Below are 17,468 nucleotides of genomic sequence, written 5' to 3' on the forward strand. Positions count from 1 at the left end.
TCAAAGCTCTGACCTCTACGCAGACAATCATCAAATCATCTCTATCCCTGATTTCCCATCTGAGATCAGTTCCACATGCTTGTTGGCCATTACTATTTAAATATATCACCACTGTAGGGGCTCCTGGGTGGTTCAGTCGGTTGAGCCTCCAACTTCGGCTCAAGTCATGATCTCACGGTTCATGAGTTCAAGCCCCGCGTCGGGCTCTGTGCTGACAGCTCGGAGCCTGGAGCCTGCTTCGGATTCTGTGTCTCCCTCCCCCACTCACACTCCATCTCTCTCTCTCTCTCTCAAGAATAAACATAAAAATTTTTTAAATAAATATATATATACATATATCACCACTGCTACAAAAAATCTTAAAAACATATTAGAAAAAAACTCAGCATCTTTCTCCCTAATCTGCAGCCTCCTCTCAACCTGCACCTGGCGCCACTCTCTTGCCAGTAGGCTTAAAATACTGCTGTCATTCCTCACCAGTGGTCTTGATCTCTTTTCCATCACAACAGAGTAGGGGTAAAATTTCCACCATTAACAGTAGTTCAGCACGGCAGTGATTCTCAGTGGCGCACCGACCAGAAGTTCCAAGAGGAACTGAGAACGTGGTTTAACTAAATATAGTGATCCTTATGTTCACATCCTCTCCCACCTTTCCTGTCTCTGTGCTTTTGTTCATCCCTTTAGTCTCCCCAAAATTAAAATGTTTTGTGCCTTCTCTGAATTTCTGAAACACTTATTATCTCTACTTTCAACCAACCTTCCTTTGTTCCGTCTGAGTCCACCCGCATGCCTCCTTTGTTCCAAATTAAGAAGCTCCCTTTTAGTGAGCTTTTAGACTTTTGGTATTCCCCACGATTGGGATCCGGCCGATGCTCAAAGTAGGCTTCTTATAGATGACACCGTACCTTACGTAAATCATGTAACCTGAGCCATCACTTTCTTTACTACTAACATGGTGCTGAAACCGATCTCTAGCCCACCTCGCAGATCTGCACTGTGTAATTTTCTGAGTGATGTTTACCCACCATAATTTTTCTCCTTCCCTTCTTCTTCTGAGATGGTCCTCTCACTCATATCCATAAACTCAACCCCTGGCCCAGAACTTGTCGTGATCAGACCTCTAGGCACCCCATTCTACTAACATTCTCTACCAGTCTTCTTTGGAGCTTCTCTCTAGCCGTGCTCTTCGGGGAGAAATTTAGCAACATAAAAACACCACATCATCCACTCTTAGTTGTAAAAGCACCGGAACTTACCAAATAATACAGAAATGAGAGGTTGGTTGCAGCTGCACTTTTCACTCTACTGTCCTTTTTTTCAAACATTTTTAAGGTCTCCACAGCCTAGAAATGAAATATATGGACGTTACGATCATTGTAATAGGACGGTATCCGGGCTTAAGGCTGCTGTAAAGACCATTGTGTCTTGAGTGTCACACCAGGGGAGGACACAAAGGGAAGGGACTGATATGGTCAAGAAAACAGACGACAGAATGAGAATTTCATCTGAGAATCGGCATTTATAAAAAAGGACACAGCAAAACTAAAAGTGCAATAACTGAAATGAAGAACTTAACCGAGAGGTTTCACAGTAGGGTAGGTACAGCCAGAGTGTAGTCAATATTGCGCCTTGTGAGTCTTATGACACGGTTTAGTGTCTATCCTGCATAATGGGGTGTAAGTGAGGTTTTTACCTAAAGGACACAATCAAATTTACTCTTTGCAAATCAGAATTTCTGCTTTTGGCTATCAGAGATCAGCCTACAGAAGACCATTCTACAGAGAACAATTAGAAAATTTATATTAAAATACTAAAAATATCTTTGGAAGGCACTACAGCACTACTGAGACAACCAGGATCTGAAGGTCAAGATCCCAGAAAATGTTCAGACTAAATAAGCAAAGGAAAAGAAGAGATGAAACAAAGGTCTCAGATGAAAAAAAGAGACATATGGGAACATAGCAAAAAGGTCTAAGACAAACATAACTGGAACTCCAGAAAGGAAAGAAAGACTAATGGTCGAGAATTTTTCCAAAACTGATGACAGAAACTAATTCTGGGACTACGACAAAAAATTATCTCAAGTAGTTCCAAATATAATTATACTTTCAAGCCATGAGAAATGAAAGTACATTTTTAACCACTTGGCAGGTCTGAGACCATCCTAACCAAACAGGATATTTGGAATGGTCAGACACCTTAGATGAGAAGTGAGTACTCAATCTAGAAATGCCTGAGAAATAACAGGAAAAAAAGCAGGTAAAGGCAATGGGTTTTCCTTCCTTCCTTCAAGATACATATACTGAACAGAAAATGCATGGCTTTGGGCACTTTCTGCTCTTGGAGAGAGTGGAGTCCAACCAAAAACGCTGCTTTAGTTTTTACGATGCTCACAAGCTGCTGCTGGTGAAAATATCTTGACAAATCTGTGTGCTGTGAAAGTGTCTGACCCCAAACGAAGCCTCGAGTATAGCACCATTTAGTGTGCTGACTCAATTTTTTTAAGGATACATTCTACATATGTAGGTTCCAATAGAAGTAATTATTCTTTTCAAGTTTTTTTGTTTGTTTGTTTTCTGAGAGAGAGAGTGCACGCGCAGGGGAGGGGCAGACGAAAAGGGAGAGGGAGAGCGAGAATCGCAAGCAGGCTCCATGCCCAGAGCAGAGCCCAATGCAGGGCTCAACCCCATGACCATGATATCATGATCTGAGCCAAAATCAAGAGTCACATGCTCAACCGACTGAGTCACCCATGTGCCCCTCTTTTCAAAGGTTTTTGATTAAAGAAAATCACTGAAGTTTCTAGGCTAGTAGTTCATAATTCCACAAAGAAGAAAAAAGACCCCAACATCATATGCTCACTTTTGAGATTCTCTTTCTCACTTACTTTCTTGGAAGGATCTTCTGCAGAACTGCCAAGAAGTTCCTAAAACGCACTTCGGAAATTATTGCTACTTATGTTGTTCATCCTATAGGAGTTATCTCATTGACTCTTTATACAACGTCCATGGCTATTAATGTAAAAGTCACTGCTGTTTTGAATCTCTAAGTTTTATAAGATACATTTCACTTTGAGTAAGAATTCTGAGGTTTTAAACTTTAGTTTTAGATTGTGTCAAAATAAATGTATGTGTTAATTTAAAATATAAGGCACATGAATAGGTGTAACTCATGTATCCATTAAATTCTCAAAAGTAAAGTGTAGAGAGAAAATAATCAGTTTTCTGATATTTATGAAATCTGTAAGTAGATTGTCAAAAGCAAGCTAACAACAACAATTAAAAAAAATGGAATGGGGCGCCTGGGTGGCTCAGTCGGTTGGGCATCCGACTTCGGCTCAGGTCATCATCTCGCGGTCCGTGAGTTCGAGCCTCGCGTCACGCTCCGTGCTGACAGCTCAGAGCCCGGAGCCTGTTTCAGATTCTGTCTCCCTCTCTCTCTGACCCTCCCCCGTTCATGCTGTCTCTCCTTGTCTCAAAAATAAATAAACGTTAAAAAAATTTAAAAAAAAATGGAATGCCATATAGTAGTTTAGCTTACATCATTCCTTTTAGAAACAGCTATTCATACTATTAATAAAACTATTAATAAAGTGCCTTAGATGTGGCGTCTGGGTGGCTCAGTTGGTTAAGCATCCAGCTCTTGGTTTTGGCTCTGGTCATGATCTTGTGGTTTTGTGAGTTTAAGCCCTGCATTGGGCTCTGCACTCGCAGCGCATAGCCTGCTTGGGATTCTTTCTCTCGTTTTCTCTCTCCCCTCTCTCCCTCCCCCACTCACACTATCTCTTTCTCTCTCCCTTTTCTCTCTCCCTTTTCTCTCCCTCCCCCACTCACACTATCTCTTTCTCTCTTAAAATAAAGAAACTTAAAAAAACGTTTTTTAAGTGTCTTAGATTTTAAAATTTTCATCTTTATTAATTTGCAGCTCACTGTTAACAAGACTTTAAGACTACATATAACACCAAGTTATTCTCCCCACAAAAAGGTTACTATGAATTCAAATAATATGTAAAAAATGATGCAGTGCTACTATTTAAAATAACAGAAATATTTTGAACTTTAAAACATTCATTTAAAAACATCTGAGAGAATAAAAACATTTCATATTTAAAATTTCTAAACTATTCTAAAAATGCTATGTAACTATTCTAATAAAAGGAATATTTTCAAGATTTTTTGCTTTGAAATGGGTGGTTTTCAAAACCGTTCTTTTACACGTTCAATGAATGCATAGCCAATATTTGTTTTTAAATTTTTTTTTAAGTAGGCTCCACGACCAATGTGGGGCTTGAACTCATGACCCTGAGATCAAAAGCCACATGCTCTACCAACTGAGCCAGCTAGGCAACCCCCAATATTACTGTTTTCAAAAATAAAATATATTATAGGGATGCCTGGGTGGCTCAATCAGTGGAGCGTGTGACTCTTGATCTCGGGGTTGTGAGTTCGAGTCTCATGTTGGGTGTGGAAATTACATAAAAATAAAAATCTTTAAAAATTCAATTAATCAAAATAAAATATTATAACATCGATTCCTTTACCAGTGAAACTGATAAAAGTGTACCAATAAAATTAAATTTAGCTATAAACAGCAAAACAAATTGTTAATTTGGGTTGTGTTTTCTTTTCTCCCCCCCACAAACAATTAGGAAAATAGATATATTTTCATTTTGGCTTTCTTTCCCGACTGATGCCATCTAAGCTACTGGATTCTGCATTCCACTGAATCTGTCCACACATGATCAGGGGCCTTCAGCCCAAACTACTTCATTTCATCTACCTTTGGCTTTTTATGGATTTTTTCTCTATTACAAAGGTGACTACAAAGCAGAGCTACCATCCCAAAGAACCACACTCTGAGATTTCAGCATCTCTACTTAGCTACAGAAGTATAACCTCATATTAGAAGGTATATATTTTTCTCTTTTACTTGAATCGTAAATAAAGTAGTCCTCGTCAAATGGTCATTATGAGTTACGTCAACCCAATCCCTTTTAACCTAACAGTGTTCCTTTCAACTAAGGTTTATTATACCCACCTCATCATACTTACAATATACAAACAAAAGAAACACAAAGTCAAAGCAGCAATGTTGAAAAGAAAGCAGAAATTACATTTTTAAAACATAAGTAAACTAATTAAAATCTTGAAAATGCAAATGGAACACAAAATATTTTAAAGACTACGGAGGGGGGAGCACCCATTCCATCTTGACCCAAGGCAGCAAGGTAGCAGTGATACCAGCAAGATGTCCTGGAAGACTGTGAAATTGTGCTTAGCAATGGGACCCTTTTATGCCCAAAGCAATGTTCCAGAGTAAACCAAATACACAAAACAGGTCACGGGAAAGCTCTCTGGTGAAGACAGGACGATGGAAGCACCATGCTGCTAGTTGGGCTCTTGGCCTTCCCTGCCTCTAAAAAACCTTACAGGTTTAGAGAACAGTTTGAAAACCTCTAGGGGAAAAGTTGTTCTCTGGACTAGAACATGGTTTAGTAATTTAGGAACCATGCGTTACATGAAAAGTATTTACGCTGGGACGAAGAGGACAAACAGGTCAAAATTAAAGTAATACTATATTAATAGAAATTATGTTAACACAAATAAAAATATTACTCAACTTCAGAATAATCACAGATGACAATATTCTAGAAGCAGTTTCCCAATATTATTGCTTTGACCAATTAACATATAAAACGTCTAAAACTTTAAAAAACTTACTTGGTTAAAGTCCTTTTGTCTCAAGTACGTAATTGCTTTGTTTATTTCCAGATCATTTGCTAGCTCTACATACTGAGAGGCTTTCACAACTTCAACACACCTATGATGTAAAGCATAAAAAAAAGTTACTTTGTTTTGGCATTTTTATGTTGCTGGCAGCTTCCTTAAAACTGACTTTTCAAAAAAATTTTAAAGTGTCCCTAGCACTATCTAAGGCTAAGCACTTGATTTCTTCCGATGCAGGCAGTAAGTTACTAAATTCTTCAGTTCTAAACTGATTTTTTTTTTTTACTCAACTATTGATTTTTTTACCCAACTTTTCATTAGCTTGTTGTCACTTCTAATTATTTATGGTATTTTAAATGATTTATATCCATAGTCTCATTTTTAACTTAACTACTAAAACAATTTTAATTTGTAACAGGTAAAAGTATTTCTATGTATTTTTTCATCTTAAATGCTCCAATGGTGAGAAAAATTCTATAGAATTTGTAGAGTATGTTTAAGTTTTGTGTCCAAACTTGACGATTATAGATCTGTTCCCCAAAGGACACAGAACGTTTGTTTTTAACTATATATCAGGCACTGCATTAATTCCTTCATAAGCATTATCACACTTAATAGTTTTTTTTTAATGCTTAGTTTTCTAGAGAGAGCGAGCGAGAGAGAGAGAGAGCGCACACATGCATGTGAGCAGGGGAGGGGCAGAGAGAGAGGGAGAGAGAGTCCCAAGCAGGCTCTGCGCTGTCAGCGTAGAGCCTGACGCAGGGCTCGACCCCATGAACCTCGAGATCATGACCTGAGCCGAAATCAAGAGCCAGATGCTTAACCAACTGAGCCACCCAGGCGCTCCAGCATTATCACATTTAATCCCCACAACAACCCTGAAAGACAGGCATGCTCTCTGTTTTACAGATAGGAAAACGGAAGATCTGAGATCACACAGCTAGCAAACTGTCAAATGAAAATCTGAAACCCAATTTTTATTGACAGCAAAACCCACTTCACCAAGACTTTCTTTCAAATTGAGGTCAACTGAAATCAGTTTAGTGGATCATGACGTTTATTTAAAAAAAGAGAAGAAGAAAATACTAAAGGGCAATACACATAATAAGGGCAACGATTGTTTCATGCAACATGTTTCTGTAAACTATGTAAAATAAATGTCTGAGGTTCTGGTTCAAAAATGTTTCAAAGCCACTGGCCTGGACAAATAATTTGAAAACATTAAAGCAAAAGATCTCTTTCTTCAGGTAGAATCTTTCATTTTATCTTTGACTTATAAAAGAGCACTTCTGCTTGCAGTGGAGAGAGAGGACTTGAAGCCCTGCCTGCCCGGTCCCCCTTTGAATGGCCCTCTGTCCCCAGCCCCACCCCCAACAAAGGAGCCTGGAGACATGGCTAATGAGGGTGTGAGGGCTCCAAGCTAATAATCTGGAAACCACTGACACTTGTTGAATGTCTACTAGATGTCAGACATTATATACCAAATATACAGGGGCTAAAAAAGGATAAACAAAATATGGTTCATGCCCTTACAGGGGATGCAGACCAGTAAATTAAGTTCGTGTAAGAACTACTACAAAGGAACACAAGAATGCAGTGGCAGAGAATCTAAACCAGACTGGGGAAAGGCATTCTAGAGATATCTATACTCAGTTTGAAACTCAACTTTGTATTGCTTACAAGAGACACACCTTAAATTAAGAACACAGAATCATCAAAAGTAAAGTGAAAATAAAAATACCACTTGGGAATGCAAGCTGGTGCAGCCACTCTGGAAAACAGGATGGAGGTTCCTCAAAAAACTAAAAATGGAGTTACCCTACGACCCAGCAACTGCACTACTAGGCATTTATCCAAGGGATACAGGTGTGCTCTTTCGAAGGGACACATGCACCCCATGTTTATAGCAGCACTATCAACAATAGCCAAAGTGTGGAAAGAGACCAAATGTCCATCAAGAGATGAATCGATAAAGGAGATGTGGTATCTATATACAATGGAGTATTACTCGGCAATCAAAAAGAATGAAATCTTGCCATTTGCAACTACATGGATGGAACTGGAGGGTATTATGCTAAGTGAAATTAGTCAGTCAGAGAAAGACAAAAGTCATAGGACTTCACTCATATGAGGACTTTAAGAGACAAAACAGATGAACATAAGGGAAGGGAAACAAAAGTAATATAAAAACAGGGAGGGGGACAAAACAGAAGAGACTCATAAATATGGAGAACAAACTGAGGGTTACTGGAGGGGTTGTAGGAGGGGGATGGGCTAAATGGGTAAGGGGCACTAAGGAATCTACTCCTGAAATCATTGTTGCACTATATGCTAACTAATTTGGATGTAAATTTTAAAAAATTAAAAAAAAAAAACAGAAAAAGAAATCCTCTTTGCGGCTTCCTAGGAGAAACAATGAAGATACCTTTGTTGAGACCCTTGGGAATGCTGGTGGAGGGGATTTCAGGATACTAGCAGATGCCTAGGGAGACAGAAATTCCTTCCAGAGATAGGAGAGAATTATGTCATGGAAGATGAGTTTGACCTTGGGATTTCAGCTTGGATAGAAAAAGAGCTTTTTTGAGAATAAACTCTGGGGGGGGGGGGAGGTTTCTGAATGCCCTCCAGGGCAGCTCTTGAGAACTTGTTCTAAATGTCCTGTAGAGAAGTTTCTAAAGCTAAAAGAGTATGGCTAACTCATCAGAGCCCCAAATAGCTGTATTCATCATGTAAAGTCAATTCAAGATCTTCTAAGAGAAGTAAAGACAAAACAAAACAACTCTTTGGACTTAAAAGACACAAAGCTCAACATGTTAGGAAAACTCTCAAAAAAAAAAATGAAGTTCTGATAATAAAGTTATGAATGACTCTGAAAACAAAAAAAAACAGCACTGATCAATCTACCAGGGATATACCTCTAAATCTTCATGCAACCAATAACATAATTTCAAAATAATATAAAGCAAAGTTAATAATCTAAAAGAAGAAATGTAGAAATCTACAACTGCAGTAAAAAACTTTTAACAGACCCCTCTCAATAGCTAAAAGAATAACCAAACAAAAATCAATAAGAATAAAATGACAAATTCCTTAAAAATGCACCTGATCCAAAGTGACACAAGAAAGTCAAAATAATCTTATAATTATTAAAAAAGTAGAATCTGTTTAATAAAACCCTCTCTATAAAGACAACTTTGAATGCAGACAGCTTTACTAGTAAATTCCTCTATTTGTTTAATAAAGAAATAATACCAATCTCATAAACTCCTCTGGGGGGGGAAAAAACCACATCCAAACTTGTGATATAAAGTCAGCTTAACCTTGTAAACAAAGTCAAAGACATTATTTTTAAAAATGTTTTATTTATTTTTGAGAAAGAGAGTGAACGGGGGAGAAGCAGAGAGAAAGAGAGCAAGACAGAGAATCTGAAGCAGGCTCCATGCTATCAGCACAGAGCCCGATGCAGGGCTCAAACTTATGAGTTGTGAGACAGATCATGACCTGAGCTGAAGTCGGATACGTAACTGACTGAGCCACCCAGGTACCCCCAGAGACATTATTTTTAAAAATACAAACCTCATCCTTCTCATTAATATGGATGGGAAAATGCTTAGGTACTGATTAGCAAATCAAATCCAGTGATATTTTAAAAGGATAATACATCACAATCAAGTAGAGTTAAATTGATAAGAATTGATAAAAATTCTTAGCCTGACCAGAAACAAAAGTAAAAATTCCTTAATTTGATAGAGTATTTACAAGAATCCAATAGCAAACATCATACATAATGGCAGGTTGTGAAAAGTTTTAACCCTGTGAATTCAGGAAAAAACAAAAATGCCTACTATATCACCACTTCTATTCAGCACTGAACTGGACATCACAGCCAGTGTAATGAAGCAAGAAAACAAACAGAAAGAAGCATAAAGATTGACTAGAGAGAAAGAAAAATGTCATTATCTGCAGATAGAATAAATGTGTATTTAGATAACCCAAAAGAATCTAGAGATGACTATCTGAAAAAGTAAATTTATTAATAAGGTCAGTGGATAAATATCACTAAAATTCAACTGTATATCTACATACAAGAAATGCACAAGTAGAAAACAAAATTTTAAAACTATGCTGTATGCCATCAGAAACATCAAACGTGTAGGAATAAATGTAACAAAAGACATGCAGATCTCTAGACTTAAAACTAAAAAGTATTTCAAAGAAATTACAAAGACCTAAATGGAGGAATGTATTGTACTTACGAATTTGAAAAGTAAACATCTTAAAGATGTCAGTTCTCTCCAGCCTGATCATTGGATTTCAATAAAATCCCAATTATTTCCCCAGTAGGTCAAGAGAAGTGACAGACAAGCTGCAGACTAAAAGAAATCATTTGAAAAACACTGTCCAGACCTTCGCTAAGCTACTGTGCCGTACTGCTACCTTGGCATCCATCTTGTTTGGCCACGTGGCCTATTGGGACCAAAAACTAACACTAGCCTCTAACACAAGTACGTGTCCCAGGCAGCAATCTGTAGAGCACCAAGCAAATCTAAGTTCCTGATAGGACTTCCCCAAAAGTCCTTGTGATAAACAGTCTCCCCCACCTCCCAAGGCCTTCCCCTTATGCACCCCTACACAGACCCTCATGGAGCTTCCTGACGCCCCTACTCTTTGGTTTGAATGGACCCATCTGGCCTTATGCCATGAGCCCCAGAACACTCCACCCACAGATGCTAGTAAGGCATGTGCCCCAGGTCCTGCCTCTCTCTGCCTGTATCTGTCTTGACTTCCCTGGGTGGCATTGCCAGGTATGCTGTGTACTTCCTCTAGGGTCTATAACAAACTTACCTCAGTTTCTCATGGTCGAGAATAATATTCCATTGTATGATTATACCAGTACACAGCAATGAAAATGAACAAACCAGAGCTACATGCAACAACATTGCCAACTGCTATAGAGTAAAACACACCAGACACAAAACAACAGGCATGGTACGAGTCCACCTATATAATGTTTAAAAGAATGCAAAACTAAATTATAGTGTTTAGGAATGCCTGGTTGTGTGGTTAAAGTATGTAGAAACGCTAGGAAGTGATTTACCATTTCTCTGGAGACACCTGTCACCCTTCAACGTGGGAGGGGCAGGGTCTGGGATAGGCTCAGCAGAGCTTCTAAGGTGCTATGTTCTCTTCTTTAAATTTTTTTTTTTAACGTTTTTTTTTTTATTATTTATTTTTGAGACAGAGAGAGACAGAGCATGAACGGGGGAGGGGCAGAGAGAGAGGGAGACACAGAATCGGAAGCAGGCTCCAGGCTCTGAGCCATCAGCCCAGAGCCCGACGCGGGGCTCGAACTCACGGACCGCGAGATCGTGACCTGAGCTGAAGTCGGCCGCTTAACCGACTGAGCCACCCAGGCGCCCCTGGGTGTTCTCTTCTTTAAATGTTATTTATCTAAGCTATGTAATGACATAGGTGTTTGCTGTGTGATAAATCACTGAGCTGATGTTATTATTTTGTACAATTTTTATGTGCTTTACATTACACCACAAGGTTAAAAATAATTTTAACCCTATATTAAATGAATTAACAAAATATAGTAAGAATGACAGAATGATATATAATTGAAAAATCCAAATAATGTCAAGACTGAATTTTCCTTTTTCTTTTTTTATTTAAATTTTTAAAAATTAAAAAAAATTATATATATATAGATTCCTCAAGTGGGAGAGGGACAGAGGGAGAAAGAATTTTTAAAATTTTATTTAAATCCAAGTTAGTTAACATATAGTGTAATAATGGTTTCAGGAGTAGAATTTAGTGATTCATCACTTACATATAACACCCACTGCTCACCACAAGTGCCCTTCTTAGTGCCCATCACTCATTTAGCCCATCTGCCCACCAAACACCCCTCCAGCAACCCTCAGTTTGTTCTCTGAATTTAAGACTCTCCTATGGTTTGCCTGTTTTTAACTTATTTTTTCCTTCCCTACCCCTATGTTCATCTGTTTTGTTTCTTAAATTCCACATGAGTGAAATCATATATTATCTTTCTCTAACTTATTCAACTTAGCATAATACACTCTACTTCCAACCATGTTGTTGCAAATAATAAGATTTCATTCTTTTTGATTGCTGAGTAATATTCCATTGCAGGGGTGGGGGTGGTGTGTGTGTGTGTGTGTGTGTGTGTGTGTGTGTGTGTATCACTTCTGTATCCATTCATCAGTCGATGGACATTTGGGCTCTCCACAGGTTGGCTATTATTGATAGTACTGCCATAAACATTGGGGTCCATATGCCCCTTCCAATCAGCATTTTTGTATCCTTTAGATAAACACTACAATGTGCAATTGCTGGGTCATAAGCTAGCTCTATTTTTAACTGTTTTGAGGAACCTTCATATTGTTTTCCAGAATGGCTGCACCAGTTTGCATTCCCACCAGCTGTGCAAAAGTGTTCCCCTTTCTCCGCATCCTCGCTAACATCTGTTGTTTCCCGAGTTGTTAATTTTAGCCATTGTGACAGGTGTGAGGTGGTATCTCATTGCAGTTTTTTTTTTTTTTTAATTTGTATTTACCTGATGATGAATGATGTTGAGCATCTTTTCATGTACCTGTTAGCCATCTGGATGTGTTCTTTGGAAAAGTGTTCATTCATGTCTTTGGTCCATTTTTCACTGGATTATTTGTTTTTTGGGTTTTGAGTTTGATAAATTCTTTATAGATTTTGGATACTAACCCTTTATCTGATACATCATTTGCAAATATCTTCTCCCATTCCATTGGTTGCCTTTTAGTTTTGTTGATGGTTTCCTTCACCATGCAGAAGCTTTTTATCTTGATGAGGTCCCAGTAGTTCATTTTTGTTTTTGTTTCCCTTGACTTCAGAGATATGTCTAATTAGAAATTGCTGCAGCCAAGGTCAAAGAGGTTGTTGCCTATTTTCTCCTGTAGGATGATGGTTTCCTGTCTCACATTTGTCTTTTATCGATTTTGAGTTTATTTTTGTGTATGGTGTAAGAAAGTGGTCCAGATTCATTCTTCTGCAGGTCTCTGTCCAGTTTTCCCAACACCATTTGCTGAAGAGACTGTTTCTTCCATTGGATAGTCTTCCCTGCTTGTCAAAGATTAGTTGGCTATAGATGTGTGGGTCCATTTCTGGGTTCTCTATTCTGTTCCATTGATCTCTGCATCTGTTTTTGTGCCAGTACCATACTTTCTTGATGATTACAGGTTTGTAACACAACTTGAAGTCCAAAATTGTGATGCCTCCAGCTTTGGTTTTCTTTTTCATCATTACTTTGGCTATTCAGGGTCTTTTCTGGTTCCATACAAATTTTATGATGGTTTGTTCTAGCTCTTGAGGAATGCTGGTATTATTTTGATAGGGATTGCATTGAATATGTAGATTGCTTTGGGTAGCATCAACATTTTAACAGTATTTGTTCTAATCCATGAGCATGGAATGCCTTTCCATTTCTTTATGTCTTCTTTAATTTCTTATATAAGCTTTCTATAGTTTTCAGCATACAGATCTTTTACCTCTTTGGTTATGCTTATTCCTAGATATTTTATGGGTTTTGGTACAATTGTAAATGAGATCGATTCCTTGATTTCTCTTTCTGCTGCTTCATTATTGGTGTATAGAAATGCAACTGATATCTGTACATAGATTTTATATCCTGCGACTTTGCTGGATTCATGTATCAGTTCTAGAAGTTTTTAGGTGGAGTCTTTTGGGTTTTCCAAAAGGAAAACAGGGTTTTCACTCTGTGAAGAGTGAAAGTTTGACTTTTTCCTTGCTAATCTGTATGCTTTTTCTTTCTTTTTGTCTGATTGCTGAGGCTAGGACTGCCAACACTGTGTTGAACAGTGGTGAGAGTGGACATCCCTGTTGTGTTCCTGATGTTAGGGGGAAAGCTCTCAGTTTTCCCCTTGAGGATGATATTAGCTGTTGGTCTTTTGTACACGGCCTTTAGGATGTTGAGGTATGTTCTTTCTATGCCTACTTTCTTGAGGGTTTCTATCAAGAAAAGATGCTGTATTTTGTTAAATGCTTTTTCTGCATCTACCAAGAGGATCATATGATTCTTACCCTTTCTTTTATTAATGTGATATATCACATTGATTTGTGGATATTGAACAAGCCCTGCAGCCCAGGAATAAATCCCACTTGATCATGATGAATAATTCTTTAAATGTATTGTTGGATTCGGTTTGCTAGTATCTTGTTGAGAATTTTTGCATCCATGTTCATCACGGAGATTGGTCTGTGGTTTTCCTCTTTAGTGGGGACTTTGGTTTTGGAATCAAGGTAATGCTGGCCTTGAATGAGTTTGGATGTTTTCCTTCCATTTCTATTTTTTGGAACAGCTTCAAAAGAATAGGTGTTAAGTCTTCTTTAAATGTTTGGTAGAATTCCCTGGAAAGCCATCTGGCCCTGGACTCCTGTTTGTTAGGAGATTTTTTATTACTAATTCAATTTCTTCACTGGTTATAGCTCTGTTCAAATTTTCTATTTCTTCCTGATTCAGTTTTGGTAGTTTATGTTTCTAGGAATTTTTCCATTTCTTCCAGATTGCTCAATTTGTTGGTATATAATTGTTCATAATATTCTCTTATTATTGTTTGTATTTCTACAGTGTTGGTTGTGATGTCTCTGCTTTCATTCATGATTTTATTTATTTTGGTCCTTTCCTTTTTCTTTTTAATAAATCTGGCTAGGGGTTTATCAATTTTGTTAATTCTTTCAAAGATCCAGATCCTGTTTTCGTTGATCTGTTCTGCTGTTTTGTTTTGTTTTTTTAATATCATTGGTTTCTGCTCTAATCTTTATTATTTCCCTTCTACTGCTGTTTCGGGGCTTTATTTGCTGTTATTTTTCCATTTTCCAGCTCCTTTGGGTGTTAAGATTAGGTTGTGTATTTGAGACATTTCTTCCTTCTTTAGGAAGGCCTGGATTGCTATATACTTCCCTCTTATGACTGCCTTTGCTACATCCCAGAGGTTTTGGGCTGTCATGTTTTCATTTTCACTGGCTTCCATGTACTTTTTCATTTCCTCTTTAATTTCTTGGTTAACCCATTCTTTCTTTAGTAAAATGTTCTTTAATCTCAAAGTATTCGTGGTCTTTCCAATTTTTTTCTTGTGATTGATTTCTATAGAAGTTTCATAGTGTTATAGTCTGAAAATATGCAAGGGATGATCTCAATCTTTTTGTACTTGCTGAGGGCTGATTTGTGCCACAGCATGTGATCTATTCTGGAGAATGTTCCATGTACACTTGAAAAGAGTGTGTATTCTGATGCTTTGGGATGAAATATTCTGAATGTAAACTGTTAAGTCCATCTGGTCCAGTGTGCCATTCAAAGCCAGTGTTTCCTTGTTGGTTTTCTGCTTAGGTGATCTGTCCATTGCTATAAGTGGAGTGTTAAAGTCCCCTACTATTATGGTATTATTATCAATGAGTTTATGTTTGTGATTAATGGACTTATATGTTTGGGTGTTTCTTTGTTGGGGGCATAAATATTTACAACTGTTAGATCTTACTGGTGGATAGACCCCTTAGTTATATGATATAATGCCCTTCTTCACCTCTTGTTACAGTCTTTGTTTTAAAATCCAGTTTGTCTGGGGGCACTGAGGTGGCTCGGTTATTTGAGCATCCAACTTCGGCTCAGGTCATGATCTCAGTTTCTGAGTTCGAGCCCTGCATCGGGCTCGCTGCTGTCAGTGCAGAGCCCACTTTGGATCCTCTGTCCCCCCCTCTCTCTGACCTTCCCCACTTGCTCTCTGTCTCTCTCGTAAATAAATAAACATTAAAATCTAGTTTTTCTGATAGAAGTATGGCTACTCCAACTTTCTTTTGATGTCCATTAACATGATAAATGGTTCTCCATCCCCTTACTTTCAATCTTCCAGGTGTCTAAAATGAGTCTCTTGTAGGCAGCATATAGATGGCCCTTTTTTTTTTTTAATCCATTCTGATACCCTATGTCTTTTGATTGGAGCATTTAGCCCATTTACATTTAGGGTGATTACTGAAAAATATGAATTTAGTGCCATAGTGTTGCCTATAGAGTTGGAGTTTCTGGTGATGTTCTCCGATCCTTTCTAGTCTTTGTTGCTTTTGTCCTTTTTTGTTTCATTTTGTTTTTTCTCCAAATAGTCCCCCTTAAAATTTCTTGAAGGGCTGGTTTAGTGATCACACACTCCTTTCATTTTTGTTTGTCTGGGAATCTCTTCATCGAGAGAGAGAGTCCTAAGCAGATTCCATGCTCAGTTTGGAGACTGACACGGGGCTCAATCCCACAACCGTGGGATAGTGACCTGAGCTGAAATCATGAGTCAGACGCTCAACCGAAAGAGCCACTCAGGTGCCTTTTTTTTAAATAGCCACATTAATATCATTTTAAAAAGTCTTTAATGTAAATCAGCCTCAAAAAGCTAGGTCTGAATGAATAGAAAAATAATAGTCTTTAAATTTCAAAACTGGTTCCCTTTTACTGAATGATTTAACATAAAATACAAGGAACTGGTCTAACGGCTCCAGGTCTAAGGTGAAACAGAAGACTCTATACTGAGTTCTGTCTTGATGATATAATATAAATATTATTCAAATGGAACAGAAATCTGATAGCTTAGTTTAAATGTTTCTTTATGTTAATTTCAAGTCCTAAAAATTATCCAGACATTGAGCAGATGTTATTTATATCTTAAAAAGCCTCTTCTTTAGTTTTTTACAAAGAACAAGACATTTGAGGAAAGCAGACACGGATGAAGTATGACACCCACAAAGAACCATTATGGAATGTTTTCCTACATATGAAACATCTTGTAACCCCAGGCAAAGGCTCTGATGTTGACTGTAAACAGCACAGCCCTGCATTTAAAAATATAGACAGATAAGCAGATAGGTGGAGAGACAGATATGCACATGGGTTCCGTATGTGTATAGCCACATAAAATGTACACTATATGCACCCATGTCCACATACACATATAGAGTAAAGTTTCTGAAAAATATGATGTAAGCTTTACATCTTTCTTCAAAGTTACTAGAAACATGGGCTTTCATGTAACCTGAGCTTTGGTAAATTTTTTTTTCAACTGCCAAGTTCTATGTAGGGAAATGAACGCCTACCTAGTTAACACATAAAGAAATAGGACTTAATACATTTTAGGTTATAAACGGAGTCTTTAAAATACCCATGTGTTATAACAAGTGTATTATGAACACTATGTTTGTTGGCAAAAACTAACACTTCTATTAGTTTTCTACTGGAGGATCAATGTCAGCAAAATGGTGGTATAGGAATTTCTAGTGCCTGTATCCTCCCAGAAATATCAATTTTAAGATCTATCCATGCATGAAAATACTTCCACAAGAGCTAAGGATTCTACATGAGGGATTATACCACCTGGGTGGAGGTGAGCTATATGAAAAGATAGGATAGATAGAATCACACACCCTCTTTGCCTCTCCTTTGAGCCCAGACAGCTCAGCATGGAGAAAGGGGCCTTTCTGTGAGAGAAGTTGAGTAAAGTAAGTGTCTGACTTCACCACAGCCTCCAGTCCAGCCTGCCCCAGCACCAGAGTGACTCTCATTGCCCTTAATGGCTCTGGCAGTCTCCTGTGAATCCAGGCCGCTGCCCACCCTGGTGCCTGTGGGATTCTACATCGTTAGGTGGCTCCTTGGTAGTGCCTGTGAAACCAGGTGGCCCGCTTGCCCCAGTGCCT

The 17,468-nt window shown here is 38.1% G+C and overlaps 1 protein-coding gene across 7 annotated transcripts in view; it reads right to left on the minus strand.

Annotated features, from left to right (window-relative positions):
* IFT88 (intraflagellar transport 88) overlaps positions 1-17,468 on the minus strand; it is a 131,086-nt gene that overhangs the window by 59,350 nt on the left and 54,268 nt on the right. For all 7 annotated transcript variants that reach the window (XM_060637581.3, XM_078448587.2, XM_060637580.3 and 4 more), the window contains 2 exons: positions 5,721-5,820; positions 1,257-1,343 (listed from right to left, as the gene is read on the minus strand). In XM_060637581.3, coding sequence (XP_060493564.1) covers positions 1,257-1,343; positions 5,721-5,820 — 187 coding nt within the window. The remainder of the gene's footprint in view (positions 1-1,256; positions 1,344-5,720; positions 5,821-17,468) is intronic.

The sequence above is a fragment of the Panthera onca genome, chromosome A1 (assembly GCF_046562875.1).
Source record: "Panthera onca isolate mPanOnc1 chromosome A1, mPanOnc1 haplotype 2, whole genome shotgun sequence".
In the NCBI taxonomy this organism is placed as follows: Eukaryota; Metazoa; Chordata; class Mammalia; order Carnivora; family Felidae; genus Panthera; species Panthera onca.